This window comes from Rhopalosiphum padi, chromosome 1 (assembly GCF_020882245.1).
Source record: "Rhopalosiphum padi isolate XX-2018 chromosome 1, ASM2088224v1, whole genome shotgun sequence".
Lineage (NCBI taxonomy): Eukaryota > Metazoa > Arthropoda > Insecta > Hemiptera > Aphididae > Rhopalosiphum > Rhopalosiphum padi.
Window position 1 is genome coordinate 48080935 of NC_083597.1, and position 14319 is coordinate 48095253.

A 14319-nucleotide genomic window follows, 5' to 3' on the forward strand; every position below is an offset into this window, starting at 1 on the left:
AAATAAAAAAAATTGGGGTACAATAAGAAAATGGAAGGGTTGGTATCTTAAAAACAACATTAAATTTGACAAGAGCTAAATAACCAAATATTTTGCAATTTTTTCGCATTTAGAGAATTTTTGTTATGAGTTTTTATTTAAATTAAAATTCGAAAGTTTAAATATATTCATAAAAATTTTTTTATTTATGACTTAAGGATAATTAATTAATAACTATATAGAACTAATAGACTTATAAAAGCGATTTCATTTTAAGATAAGATTAAAAATGGTCCATGATCATTTGAATTATATAAAGGGCGTATTCTCTTTATTCATTAATAATATACTTTACGTTAAAATGGGGAAAAAAAACTATATTGCGTTCAAAAATTAAAACTTTATAATTATAATATTGCAAAATAATACACAAAAAAAAGTTGTAGGTGTAGTAAGACAAGCTTAAAAATAATAATAACAATAATTATGTTTAGTTAAATGTTTAATTTAAAATTAACATTTTATTATTCATTGAGTTAAAAACTATTTAATGATACTGAAAACCATAAAAAAAATTAAAACAAATAAGTTGTATTGCACTATTTTTTTTGTTATATGACCATTATTATACTCAATAAAAATAGGTAAAACATTAAAATTATTATAAGTGCTGGCTGATTAAAGTTGTGTATTGATTAATTAAAATAAAAAAAAATAGTAAAAATTATCTTCTCAAGTAAAAATTGTTAATTGTTTATTTTTATAAATTATAATTTTAACAAAATTATAATTATAATAATATAATAAAAAGCCATCAAAATTTTTATCTTTAAAACTACCTATTATTAAGCATAGCCAATCTTCTTTCTACTTAATATCATCTTTCGTGATTTGATAATTCGATTCGATAAGTCATGCACTAAATCGTCGGCATCTCGAACGTTGTGACACTCGTTTCTCCATTTCTGAGCCCACTCTTCTGGTGTTTCCTCTAGCGAATAAGCGAAAAAATAAAACCAATCAATATATATATATATATACACACTATATAAGGTATGATGAAAAAAAAGCATATAACTTTAGCTGAACCTTTTTTATGTGCTTGACTTGGCGTCCAATTTATATAGCTCTCTTGGTACAAAGATTTTGCGTGTGTATCGGAGTCATTTAAATCTTCGTCTTGACACTGTAGTTGATGATTTTTTATTAAATTGTATTTTGGAGTGAATAATAAAAATAATTATTTAGCACAAGTGTCAGAAGTACCAATAACTGCGTGATTTTGTAAATCCAGTTTTATTGGTCGTCACTTATCCGTTCTTATAGTATGTTATTTTAAAATAAGAATATAAAATAATTATGGCCATAAGATAAGGAACTAAAAATATTAGGCTGGATGAATAAAAAAATATCCAATAACTGATTTTAAAATAAAATGTTACAAAAAATATTTTTTATTTAATAAAACAGTTGATTGTACTTTTATAAATATATTTCACTAAATACATTTTATAAATATAAAATAAAATAATAGATTTAAAAAATGCCTTGTTGTATATGCTACGGTAAATTATATTATATCGAAAATAACGTTATTTACCGGTTATTAACTTTATTTTCTAGTGAATAGCATTAATAATAGTATAAATTGGAAATGTTCATTATGTGAATAATTTATAACATATTTTTTCCACGAACAATGCTTAAGGTGGCCGCTGAACTAATTGTGGTACTAACTGAGTAACCTAATACAACTTTATCGGTCACTGATAAGGCATACCTACATATTATAACATTAAGATCACTCAACATTGGGTAGAAGTGACATTTAAAAATATAATATAATACCTAACAAAAAATTATATAGTTGATTATACCTTAGTATGTGTATAACTGTCGTGGTATACTGGTATGTGTAAATACCAATTTCAAACGGCTATTGACATAAAAACTGTTAACTAATATAAACTTTTAACGAAAATTTTTTAAAAAAACCTTATGAACAAACGGGATGTTAATACCTTTTTTTTTCTGCTAAGGACTATAAGTGAATGTTAATAGTTTTAAATGCTAATGGTATCGTACAGCCTCGAGAAATCAACGGATATAATGCTTTTGAGTATTTAAAATGTATATGTAAGATGTAAAGTTTTAGTAAATTAATTTGATTAGACATTATAATATTACGTTTCACTTCTATGAGTATACTAATATTTTAAATTAAGAAATTACAATCTCATTACATAATAAATCTTACTTTCATATTTTAAGTTATAACCATTAACATATTTTGAAAGTTTTTAAAAATATCAAAATAGTTTTCAATTAATGTAAATTTAAACATTACGAAAAATACCGTAACACCATATAAAATTGAATATGTAATTAAAAAAAAAAAAAAAAAAAAAAAATGCTAGTTATAAAATTAACTAATATGCCTTATGTGTGCGTGAAATAAGTAAGGTGAATAATTTATAAATATTATTTTATATTTAGAGTATTAAAAATTTCAAATAATGTAAATAACTAGGTGCTATTTACTGATTTAAATGCATTTTTAGTTGGGCCAGTTTGATTTTAACTGATAAATATAATATAATATATATATATATATATATGAATACGATTATTGCATGTATTCAAAACAATAAACGATGGGTTAATGATTTATACAAATTATAAATATGTATCGCGTTATACTTTTTTTTTAAACATTATCTTTTTCGTAGATTTATTAAAGCTAAAATGTATAGTTATTGAATTTAATCTATTTTTTTTAAAGTATGGACGGTTGCATAACGTAAAATAATTCTGATGTACATATATTACACATTTATATAAAAAAAACATGATTACATTTTTTTCTAGAATATAATAATATTATATAGCCCGGGCTCTTGAAATATTTATTCTTTAGCTAACTTTTGAAATACAACCCGTGTATACACGTTACACAAAACCCAATACAAAAACCTTTGTATTTTGTCTAAATCGGACCGTCGAAACGTTTATGTTTGTCGAACCGTCCAAAGTCTACGCTACTTCAGTCGGTCTATTGTTCGTGAGAGTAAAACGAAAATACATGAGTCAAAATACGCCAAAAAGTGTATTTAAAATAAAGGAATTTCGATATTTTCGACCTCTTGTGATAATACGCAGCGTGCTGCTTTTTGGAATAAATTCAACTGAATAATTTATAGCATTTCTAAGACTTAAATATAGTATAATATATTATATTACATACTAGTATATCATAAATATATACTTTTAAATAAAAATGTAATATATGAGATAACATAAACCTAAATATAGGACATATTTATAGGGAAATCCTATTATTACGATATGTAATTAAATAAAGCTTACTATGCACCTTAAAATTGATCGTAACGTGGCTTAATGATTTATTTAATACTACAGGTATAAAGTATATATAATAAATAGTATATATCAACAAAAGAAAATGTGAGGAAATGGAGTACATAAAAACGAATTGTATTAAAAATATTTAAACTTTAAAATTAATGATAAAACAGCTGATAGATACATACATTTGGTGAGGCACTTATTGAGTACTCCAAAGGAGGTACAATTCTTTTATTTTCACTCAATTGTTTGGATATTAAAATTTCAGGTGTATACAGCTGTTTGTACTGATCTTCATTTGGCTTCGGTATCATAGTAAATCCAGTTTCGATTCTTTAATAAAATCATTTTTTACATTTTTATTGAACACAATTAACTAAAATGCGACAATTTTAAATGAATCATTAACACATAATATTTTATTAGACACAATGCCATATTTTGAAGATATACTCATATTTCCTATACCACTATGATACTTACAATTTAGAACCCACAATATAATAATAGTCAAAAAAATTAATTTATAAATGTCCATATAACTATATGACTTCAGTTTAAAACATCTTTATAATGCATTTTAAACTTGACAGTTGAAACTACCGTGTGCTTGATATGTATAATATGTGCAATGTAAATAATAAATATAATCTGGTAAATTTAATTTTTTTTTTGTTTTTATAAATATTTAAAATTTTTATACTTACTGGTGATAATTAGATTTGGGTACATTTTCCGGCCAATAAAACGATTTCTTATATGTTGTCTTGTACATCGCAACTCCTAAAAATAATAAAAATGAATTTTTTAAATTCAATAAAAATAATAGTTTATTGTTACGTTGTTATATTTTTATTTACATCGATTTAAAACTATGGTATGTTTTATCATGTATAAATGTTTATAATTATTCATATAGTAATTTTATAAATTTAAACTTACACAAAACTCAGGATTGCGAGTATTTGATTATTTAAAAAAAGATTCTAAAAACTTAATATTGATTTGTAATCCTTAAAAACAATTTTAAATATTAAACAGACTATATTATAACAAATATATATTACAATTTAAGTACTACGTATAGATAAATTAAGTTTAAATAAATAATCAGAGTTGTAAAAAAAATATCTTAAAATACATCTCCGAAAAATACCTTAACTATTTAAAATGACTTATTTATCACGATTATTCTCACTGGAACGCAACAAAAAATATTCCAAATAAAAAAGATAAAAAAAAACAACCTCTACGCAAGAATTGTACGATACATCAATTTTAGCCAATTCAAAGATTAATAAAAGAAATCTATTCATATCAGATTTTGAAAATAGATTCAAAATAATTAATTGAGAACTCTTATCGTGTTTAAACGTTCTTGTCAATCAATTCAGTGAATCTTCTTACACGATATATGACAACCTCTGAAATTCGGTAAATTACTAACAATTTACAAAATAATAAATACTCTAGACATGACATTATATTCAATACGATTTTCAATCACTTACTCAATAAGTCTATTATTATTCTTAATTACATTTATAATACAATATATACTTTGAATATTTTATATCCAACCGAATTGGATTAATACAGTTCTTCCTTTTATTAAGTACGATTTAGACGAATTAATAACATCGCCACTGATGAGGTGATGACACAGGGCTAAAAAAATGTTGATCAGCTGTTTTTCAAACTCCTCTCCCTAAACCCCTACTTTATCTTCTTGCTAAAATTACTGTTAAAACATTTTTTTTAGTGTAGTATAAAAATGATTACTCTAGTATTCATTCCATATAAAACGGGCTTTCCACAAAGTCAATAACCTCTTAATGTTTAATTCAATATTTTATAACATATAATATACTGCAGATTATTAGAATATTACACTTTACGAGGAATATAAATCTACTTTATACACTCATTAAAATACATAGAATTTCATCATTCAAAGAGATTAATCTAGACATTAACTATAAAAGAGTATCTTTAAATCTCAGATTTCATAAACTAAGATAATTTCTTCATTCCAAAATCTCTCTAGAAAGCATAATCCACATTTATAATCAATTAATTCGTCCTTCATTATTTAACTTATCTATATGATATTCGACATTGTTTGTATACCAAGATTTACTAACCTTGTATACCAAATTATTTAACTTACAATTTTTCCAATCATTTCAATCCATTAAATATTTGTTTCATAGTTAACGCTCCCTGATATGTATGTCCCACACCATAACATCAACATTCAATCATTACTTATTTAGATATATACGAAACCCATTATAGTGAACAAATGCATAAAAACATCCACAGTTATCCGAACTCTCTTATTACTTATTGTTTTCTCTAACTTTTAACACATTACCAGAATATCCACCTCATAATTTCAAAAAAGTAAACTACATCATACCATCAGCTGTATTAAAAAAATTAAAATCCTGAGTTAACATACTTGAAGTAGTTTTACTGAAAACTTCAATTATGTAACCATTTTATTGACATTTTTCTTTTCTTATTATACGAAACATACTTAATATCATTATAAAATTATGATTATGATTATATTTTATATTTTTAATAATCACAAAAAAAATATATATGTATATATATACTACAATATTGTCGTTTTTAGAGATATTTTATCGGTAAAATAATGATTTATCTCTAAGTTTTGACTTGATTTAATATATACGTAGGTACTCTAAATTCAGGAAATAATTGGTTATTTATTAAAATATTTTACTCATTGATTTAAAGTAATAATAGTTAAAAAATAACGCATATTATATATTATTTTAAATGGAATGAAGATGACCACATACAATGAAGTGATAACAAGTGTGAAACATACTGTTTTATGTTTTAGAGATTATGTATTTAGATTATTTATTACAAAATAATGCTACCATTGCGTAGTTTATAATAATGTAATGAAATTTATTCTCATATGTCTTCTCCGAATAATATTTGTGAAATATAATAATTTTTTTATATAGGTAACATATATGTATATCAAGGAAAATATTATTTCATATACACATATTATTATGTCAAATGCTCTACTAACGTTAATATGTATATGAAACTAAAAAACAAAAGTTGTACATTTTTTATAAATTATTATTAAACATGTGTTAGGTATAAAAATTCATACATTGCTATTACGTATATATGTGTACATTATACATATACGTACTACGTAAACGATATGTGCGATATTAAATATTTTTAGAGTCTGAGTCAGACGACTATGTTATTAGTTTTACAGTGAAATTATGCGAGTGTTTTTCCTCTGAAAATACTGTAGAATCATAATATAATTTATGGTATCAATCCTTTTACGTGACATATGTTTGATTGAACGACCAAAAATTAAATTCAGATAGTGCATAGTGTTGTATACACTACCGATTTGTCAAATTAAAGAAATGATTATTTTATGAAAACTCATTTATATACAGTTTGTTGACTTATTCAAATTATATTATATTTGAATCATTATTTATTTGTACTTTTGTGAGTTAAAAGTTCTGCCTTTATAGTTCAGTGGTTTGGAATTTGGAAAAACTTTGAGACTCAATTATTCAAATATTGAATATTATTAGTTCTTAACCATTATTATTTCTATTAATTAAAAAAAAAATGTCTGTTAAACGTTATTGTATTATTTTTCAATGTTGGACGGTTTTATAATGATGAATTATACACAAAAAAAAAAAAAATTACGAATAATTCTTACAGTCTTGATTTGAAACTTAATAATCTCAAATCAAAAAAAAAAATATATATTTCTTTAATTATAATACTATAAAATGAATACAAAACTAATTTTTATAAATAAAAACAATATTTCCTCTTAAGTAGTTTAAGTAAAATTAAATTAAAATGTATTAATTTCGAACGAATTGTTACAAACTTAGTGCGTTTGTATTTTTTTAAATATTTGTTTATTATTTGGTTTACATACGATTTTTTATTTATTTGTAAATTTATATATTTCCTATAGTAATATTTCGTAATGATTATTAAATACAACTTATTATAATAAATAATAAATAAAAAAATTATAATTTATAATTATAATTTATTGATAATAAATCAAATATTATGTCAAGCAAGTACAGCGAAAGTTCTTTTTTATCGAACTTTGAGGTGTAAGCAGAAATAAATATAACATTTTTTTTAATAACGCATATATATTAAAAGTAAAAGTTTCAATGAAAAAATAAATAAATGTGATGATCGAAAAATAATTATCAATTAATTATAAAACTAATAAATCAACATATAAATAATTTATAAATATATAATTGGTTGTAGATAATACACATTACTTTTTTAAAATATATCATACATTTTTACTCTGCTGATTAACCGTATCCAAAATTAATTCAATAAAACTTAAATATACAGATAGATGATATATTATAATGTATGATATAATAAATTATATATAGTGTGAATTGTAAATAAATCTAACAATAATAAAATGTATGCAAAATTAAATGGTATTAAACAATGGTTAACATAGATTATGATTGATTTTAAATCGAGTGCACATTTATTGGATATTAAAAAAATTATACACAAACCATATTTTTATATTAATTATGACCTCAAACTTTTTTAGCGATCGATTCATTATTGACAAACTGTTATCGATCAATTCACCGAATACCTTCAATTTATACAATTTATGTACACGAAAAACTCATTCGATTCACCGGTCCTATATTATTATAATAGCGCAGCAACGTGGATAACGAAACAAATCCTTTTGAATTTAATACCCATGAGGATCTAGATTGTATTTTAATGGCTGCGATCAAACTATTCAAACTATATAAAATCTATAGTATTCCGATTGCCTACCTGATATAGGTCGTAAAACCGGAGTTTTATGAGACAGTAGCGATGGTGAAACGTTTATACGTTAATAACATATAAAAAGATTATTTTATCACTTTAGAGCCATTTTTCGAAACTTACATATTTGTGTATTGTAAAATATTTTTTTACATACCTTATCAAATTTATTACAATGTATAACATAATACTTACAAAATTATGAATTTTTGGGTAAATACTTGAACACCTGGTTGGCAGGTTCCAAACCTATATCATACTATTGACTGTTAGGTGTTAAAAAAATGTACAATGTCTTTGGATAATTCAAAATGTCTAGGTAATCAAGAACTAAGAAGCAATACAAATTAATATATTATACATTATTCAGAACTAGGTAAAAATAAAAAAAAAACAATTACTGTTATTATTCCCTTAGTCAGTGAGTACCGATGATCCACTAATAATTATATTAAAATAATTAAGTTAATCACTGTCATAGTATAACTATATAAAATATAAGATATTATGAAAGTGAATGGGTCGTTGTCTGGTTATCGTGTGACGCGGTCACTATAGAACACACGCTTGTAATAATAAAATATTATATTTTAAACTGTGTGTAAGTACGTCGGAAGCGATCCACGTATTCGATAAAGTGGTGTCCCAATGTAGGGCTCAAACCCTCGAGCCCGAGATTAAGGTCACATGCTCTACCAACTGAGCTGGCCGAGCTATAGATACGATTGCACTGTATTAGTAGCCGTAAATATTCAATAAAAGAATGTTGAAGAAACAATGATTGCCGTAAATGACACGATATTAGTGAAATGAGTTAATTATGAATCATCAGGAATAATAAATGAAAAAAACGATGAACGTAAAATTATAAAACTTATCTTAATATTCTAAACGTGAATGATTTCCGTACTTATAAAGTATATGATTAGATGCAGCGTTATTTGCATATTATTATTGATGTAACTACAATATGCATGCACAAAATTCGATCATTACAAATTTAGACTAAGAACTACATACTGTTAATTTTTAGTTGGCGGTAAAGACGTGAATGGGTTTTAATAATAAAAATACACGAAATTATAAGAACCGAGTACAGAATAATTATGTGACTCGTACACTGTATATTAATGCTAAAGAACGAGTTGGAATGATATTGGTGAACGTTATAAAATAAGATAAGAAATTAGCATAAAAGATAACATTTACGACGAATTAAGAGGAACTGATGTCCTTAGAGGCAATTGGAATGGATTTAAAACCAGTATAAATTATTATGGTAATCTACAATAAAATATTACAAACGCGACGAAGATAATACGGGGAACCACCGTGAACCAGGCACTATATACGAGTTAAGTGTTTCAGACTTAATTAAAACGACAACGATTTTCGCAAAACAAAATATAATATTGGTGTAAAATTTATGTTTAAAAACATAATAGCTAAATTTGAATAACCAAGTATATTTAGACTAAAATATGAAATTTATAGTCTATTTTTGTTTTTACAATATTGATTAATAACATATTATAATAAATGTATTATAAAATATAAACACGAAATCTAAATCTCGTTTAAACTTTGAAGAATAAGTTTAAAAAAATAGCATAAATATTAAATGTATTATTATACAATATCTGTAAATTGTTTCGATCGACCATATATAATAATATATTTTTTACAAAGCACATAATGCGTTGTTTAAATATAGTAATTGTATTATCATTACGATTTATTTAACAAACGTCCGAATATATGTAGGATTTTATACTCTATTGTAGTAAATTCGTATAAACATATACACATAAAATGGGATACAAGTCAAAGTGATCGAACTATGCTACAATGGCCATCTTATTATATTTAACTATTGATTGATTTGCAGAAATGTAATCAGAAATCAATAGAGTTATAAAAATATATTAAATAATAATTAATGGAAGTTCAAAATATATTAAAAAATATACTCACAACATTTATAAAATAACATTTATAATAATAAAAATAAAAGTTATAGCTTTTTTTGATTAATTTAAAAATAGGAATTATTTTAAAATCAGGATCAAAAGCTACAACACACATAAGTGCATAAATAAACTAATAGCTAATATTATTTGTTGAAGTGAATAATAAATTAAAAGGAAAGTTTGATCTGATTTTTTAGATAAAGATCCTAAAATTTATCCATGCCGATAACTCAGAATTTTCAATTCTACTAAACAGAAATTTGAAAAGGAACGAGAAGTTTGTTTTTTTTTTTACGGTCAGATAAGCTGAATAAATCAAAACTATTAAGGACAGGAGTATAACCAAAGGACACAAACATTTCCAAGAATAAAAAAAGCTAATGTAGGAATTTAGGATGGACCCTCTCAAGGATTAAGGAGTGAGTTACCGTAAAAACGTCTTAAAATAATAACTAAATATTCATACATTCTACGAACCAGTATAAAATTTTAAAAATAAATTATAAAATAATAAAATTAATAAAAAAAATATAAGTATTTACCCTTATTAGATTATAAACGTATACAATATCATAGAAATTGTGAGGTAAGTACTATAAAACAAGTATTTAGTGTTGTTACTAACTATGTTTATCGACGTGAATAAAAAAAATATAAAATAATATTTATAATTGTATCAAGTAGGCCCACCTTATAACCTTATTTATTTGAAAAAAAAATCTTTGTGGGTAGAATGTAGTAATGAATTCTCCAGTTAAGAAAGTTAACTCAGTTACGCTGGCATAGGTACAACATAATTAATTAATCATCGTTATTTGTTACCCTTAAAAATATATTATATGTATTAAAAATCCATCACAACTTTTAGATATTTAAAGAAGAACGTTAAAATTATAATCTAGACTCTAGAGTAATGTTTCCTTTTCGTACGATATAATGTTAGTTGGTGAAAATTAAATTAAATTGTAAAAGTTTAAAATTTAAACTCATATATATACCTATTAAAACGTAATACTCTAAAAGTATACTAAAAATAAAAGCAGATAACGTACTCTTCAAAAAGAAAAATATATGCTTAAAAAATGGACACATTTATTATAATTATTATTTATTTAAATTATGAAAATAATTTTAATTTAATCTACATAAAAGCGTCAACAAAAAATCAACAATAAATTGTTTAAATTATTTAATTGAAAAAAGTTAACTAATTTATACTTAAAAAAATATAAAATCATTATTATAATGAATCTAATTTCAATAGGATTTTAGTAATTTTAAATTAATTAAATACAAAAAAAAAAAATAAAAAATAAAACCATAGTTTTTAAACTATTCAATTGTAAAACTATAGTATTGAAGAAAACTAAATGCGATATTACAAATATAATAAATACAGACATCAAAATTTAAGAACATCGCGCGTCGGCCACGTGTATTAATACATTTTATATAGTATTGTTCAAAATAGTGGATTTTTTTTTAATTAATAAAGTTTTGAATAATTGTCTTTTATTAATAATGCATAAAAATCGTACTGTTAGGATTATTCACTATAAACCTGTTTTTACTAGTATCATAAAATGGATTAATCTTTACCTTGTTTAGAAATTAATTAAATAAGCATAAAAAAACCTGCAAACTTCCCAACCATACGGTGAAAATATCAGAATAATAAACGTTCTGACTAAAACCATACATTACAATATAATATATTATTATTGAGTACTTTGTCGTAATTAATTAAAATATTAGTGGCACCAATCAATACGGAATGCGAAACATAGTATTATATATTATAAAATTAGCGTAGATGCGTTAATCGTATTTTTATATCAAAAGTGTTAAATTTTCCCCGTACAGTATAATAATAAGACTCTGTGGAATGTTGTGAGGAAATTGCAGGTGAAAGTTATTCCGCCTTGGCTCGTATGATCGCGAGCTGCGCGAAAACTTTTTGGCTTTCGACGATACTCCTCGGGACACACGACCCGCAGCGGTAATGAAGAAATAACATTCTCCATAACTTTTGTGTCCGTGAGACAAGTAGACGAATTTAAATTACAGAAAAACTTGTCCAATTATTATATTATTATGTTTTTCTCGTGCCGTTACTGCGTGTAGAGAAATAGCAATCTATTAAATTATGGCCGCGGGCATCAGCGGCGTATTGTTAATAAAAGAAAGCGACCAATATCGCTGAAACAAAGCAGTACCGCAATGTTTGGTTATTCACTTACTCAAGTTGTAGATCATTTTTCGGAAATCGGCATCGGTGCGTCGGGTGCGTTCGAAAAATTCACTGGCCGACGACCCGTGATCGTATTTTACGAAACTGTTCATTTCCTACAGACTACAGTCAGTGTTTAATGCGGAGGTGGAAGTGGATCGCGGCAGAGACACCGCGGATATAGAGAGATTCGTATTGTCAAAGTAAAATAAATACACACACACACACATACATATATTTATATTCTTTTATGTGTATTTTTGAATGTGTAAATATATCTAAAATTAAAAATTATAAGAACTAATAAACTCCAAAATAATTTGTGTTTATAATATTTCACGCAATATTTTTAATCGATCAAACGTGATTTTGTAGACTTGTTGCCATGGTTGACTGTATATTATCAAATATTTGTTATAACGAATTTTGAGGAAGGGGAAGGGTTACAACTATAAAATGATAGTATGATATCAAGGGTTAGAAATATTTCAGTATTTTATTTTAAACTATCGTGGGCGCGCAACAGGTGGCATAAGATAGTGAACTGCCATAACATTGTGTACGTACTTACCACATATTACATCGATACATATTATAAGCATCTTAATACTCCATTACATTACAAAATATTTAGCTGGAATTTATATTATATTATAAGCAAATAAGTTACCTTAATTACAATGTATTACATTTTACTAGTGTTAAAAACACGTCTAAAATAATTTATTTTATTTGTACATTACATTATTTGCTATACATACAGAAAGATAATATAATATTGGTGAAATATTAAATATTTTAAGTGTGTGTTTGCGTCGTTATTTATAATATATGGTTAATTTTCCACTAATTTTTTATTATTTTTATTTTACCTAATACTAATAATATCCATTTTTGTATATTTCTAATAATTGTTTAAGCAATTAAGAATATTGTTAAATATATTAAAATTATTTATTTTCAGGATTTATATACATATATTATATATATAAACCCTAATCATTAATATCATAATACAAATTTACTAAATATTACCTATGATATTACATTCTCTGACCAGTCGCTTGAACCATCCACGAATGTTCATAATATATTTTTTTTACACCATGAATTTAATAATCAATTAACAATGTTTAAATTAAATACAGTAGTCTCGATAACTCGAACCTCGATAGCTCGAATTTTTTTCTTGTCCCTAGGAAATTCCTGTGCACTCAAAGCAATATTTTTCATTATAAGTCAAGTGTAAAATAAGTTGAACATAAGTCAAAATCAGTTGTGACAACTGACAAGTATATTATCTTAAATGTTATCATTAGAACCAATTTACAATCGTAAATGTACAAATAAAACTGTCATTTATTTACTATTATGCTGTAAAATAATCGATAGTTGCTGTGTATTTTCGTTGGTAGCATGAACACAATTTGTAGTTTATTTTACGTAATCGAATTGTAATTTTGCGTTATTATTTAAGTATTTCAAACATAAGTTGGTTACATTAACAATTTCTGAAAAAGTGAACACAATAATTTAGATGATTAAAATTGGTAAACCTAAAAACAAAATTACCAAATAATTTAATACTCCACCTAGTCACTTTCAATCATAACAAAAAATATTAAGACGATATTTTTACGAAAGTACAAAACTAATAAAGGGACTATGAAAACAATGAAGATCTCTGAGTATACTGATATAGAGGTTAGTTTACATAATTGATTTATTCAATGTAGAAATTTAAACATTCCAATAAATAGACCAATTTTAAAGTAGAATATAAAATGTTTGCAAATATTATAGAAAATGAGTTATTATAAGTATAATTTTCTAATTATAATTGCAGTTAATAACAAATATGTACATAATAATAGCTAGGTAACTCAAATTTGTTCG

At 24.4% G+C, this 14319-nt stretch overlaps 1 protein-coding gene across 1 annotated transcript; it reads right to left on the reverse strand.

Annotated features, from left to right (window-relative positions):
- Positions 1–801: 801 nt before the first annotated feature.
- Positions 802–12729, reverse strand: LOC132917529 (uncharacterized). Its single transcript, XM_060978310.1, has 5 exons — positions 12434–12729; positions 4053–4128; positions 3531–3678; positions 1069–1165; positions 802–970 (listed from the first exon to the last, which is right to left on the reverse strand). Exons 1-5 carry the CDS (start codon positions 12534–12536, stop codon positions 825–827), a joined length of 570 nt encoding a protein of 189 aa, XP_060834293.1. The 5' UTR covers positions 12537–12729; the 3' UTR covers positions 802–824.
- Positions 12730–14319: the final 1590 nt, after the last annotated feature.

Excerpts from the sequence above, each read along its gene's own strand:
- LOC132917529 (XM_060978310.1), bottom strand. The coding sequence starts at position 12,536 with ATGAACAGTTTCGTAAAATACGATCACGGGTCGTCGGCCAGTGAATTT. Across the intron at positions 3,679-4,052 it reads CCCAAATCTAATTATCACCA|AATCGAAACTGGATTTACTA; the intron begins GTAAGTATAAAA and ends ATTTTATTAAAG. Across the intron at positions 971-1,068 it reads AAGTCAAGCACATAAAAAAG|AGGAAACACCAGAAGAGTGG; the intron begins GTTCAGCTAAAG and ends CTTATTCGCTAG.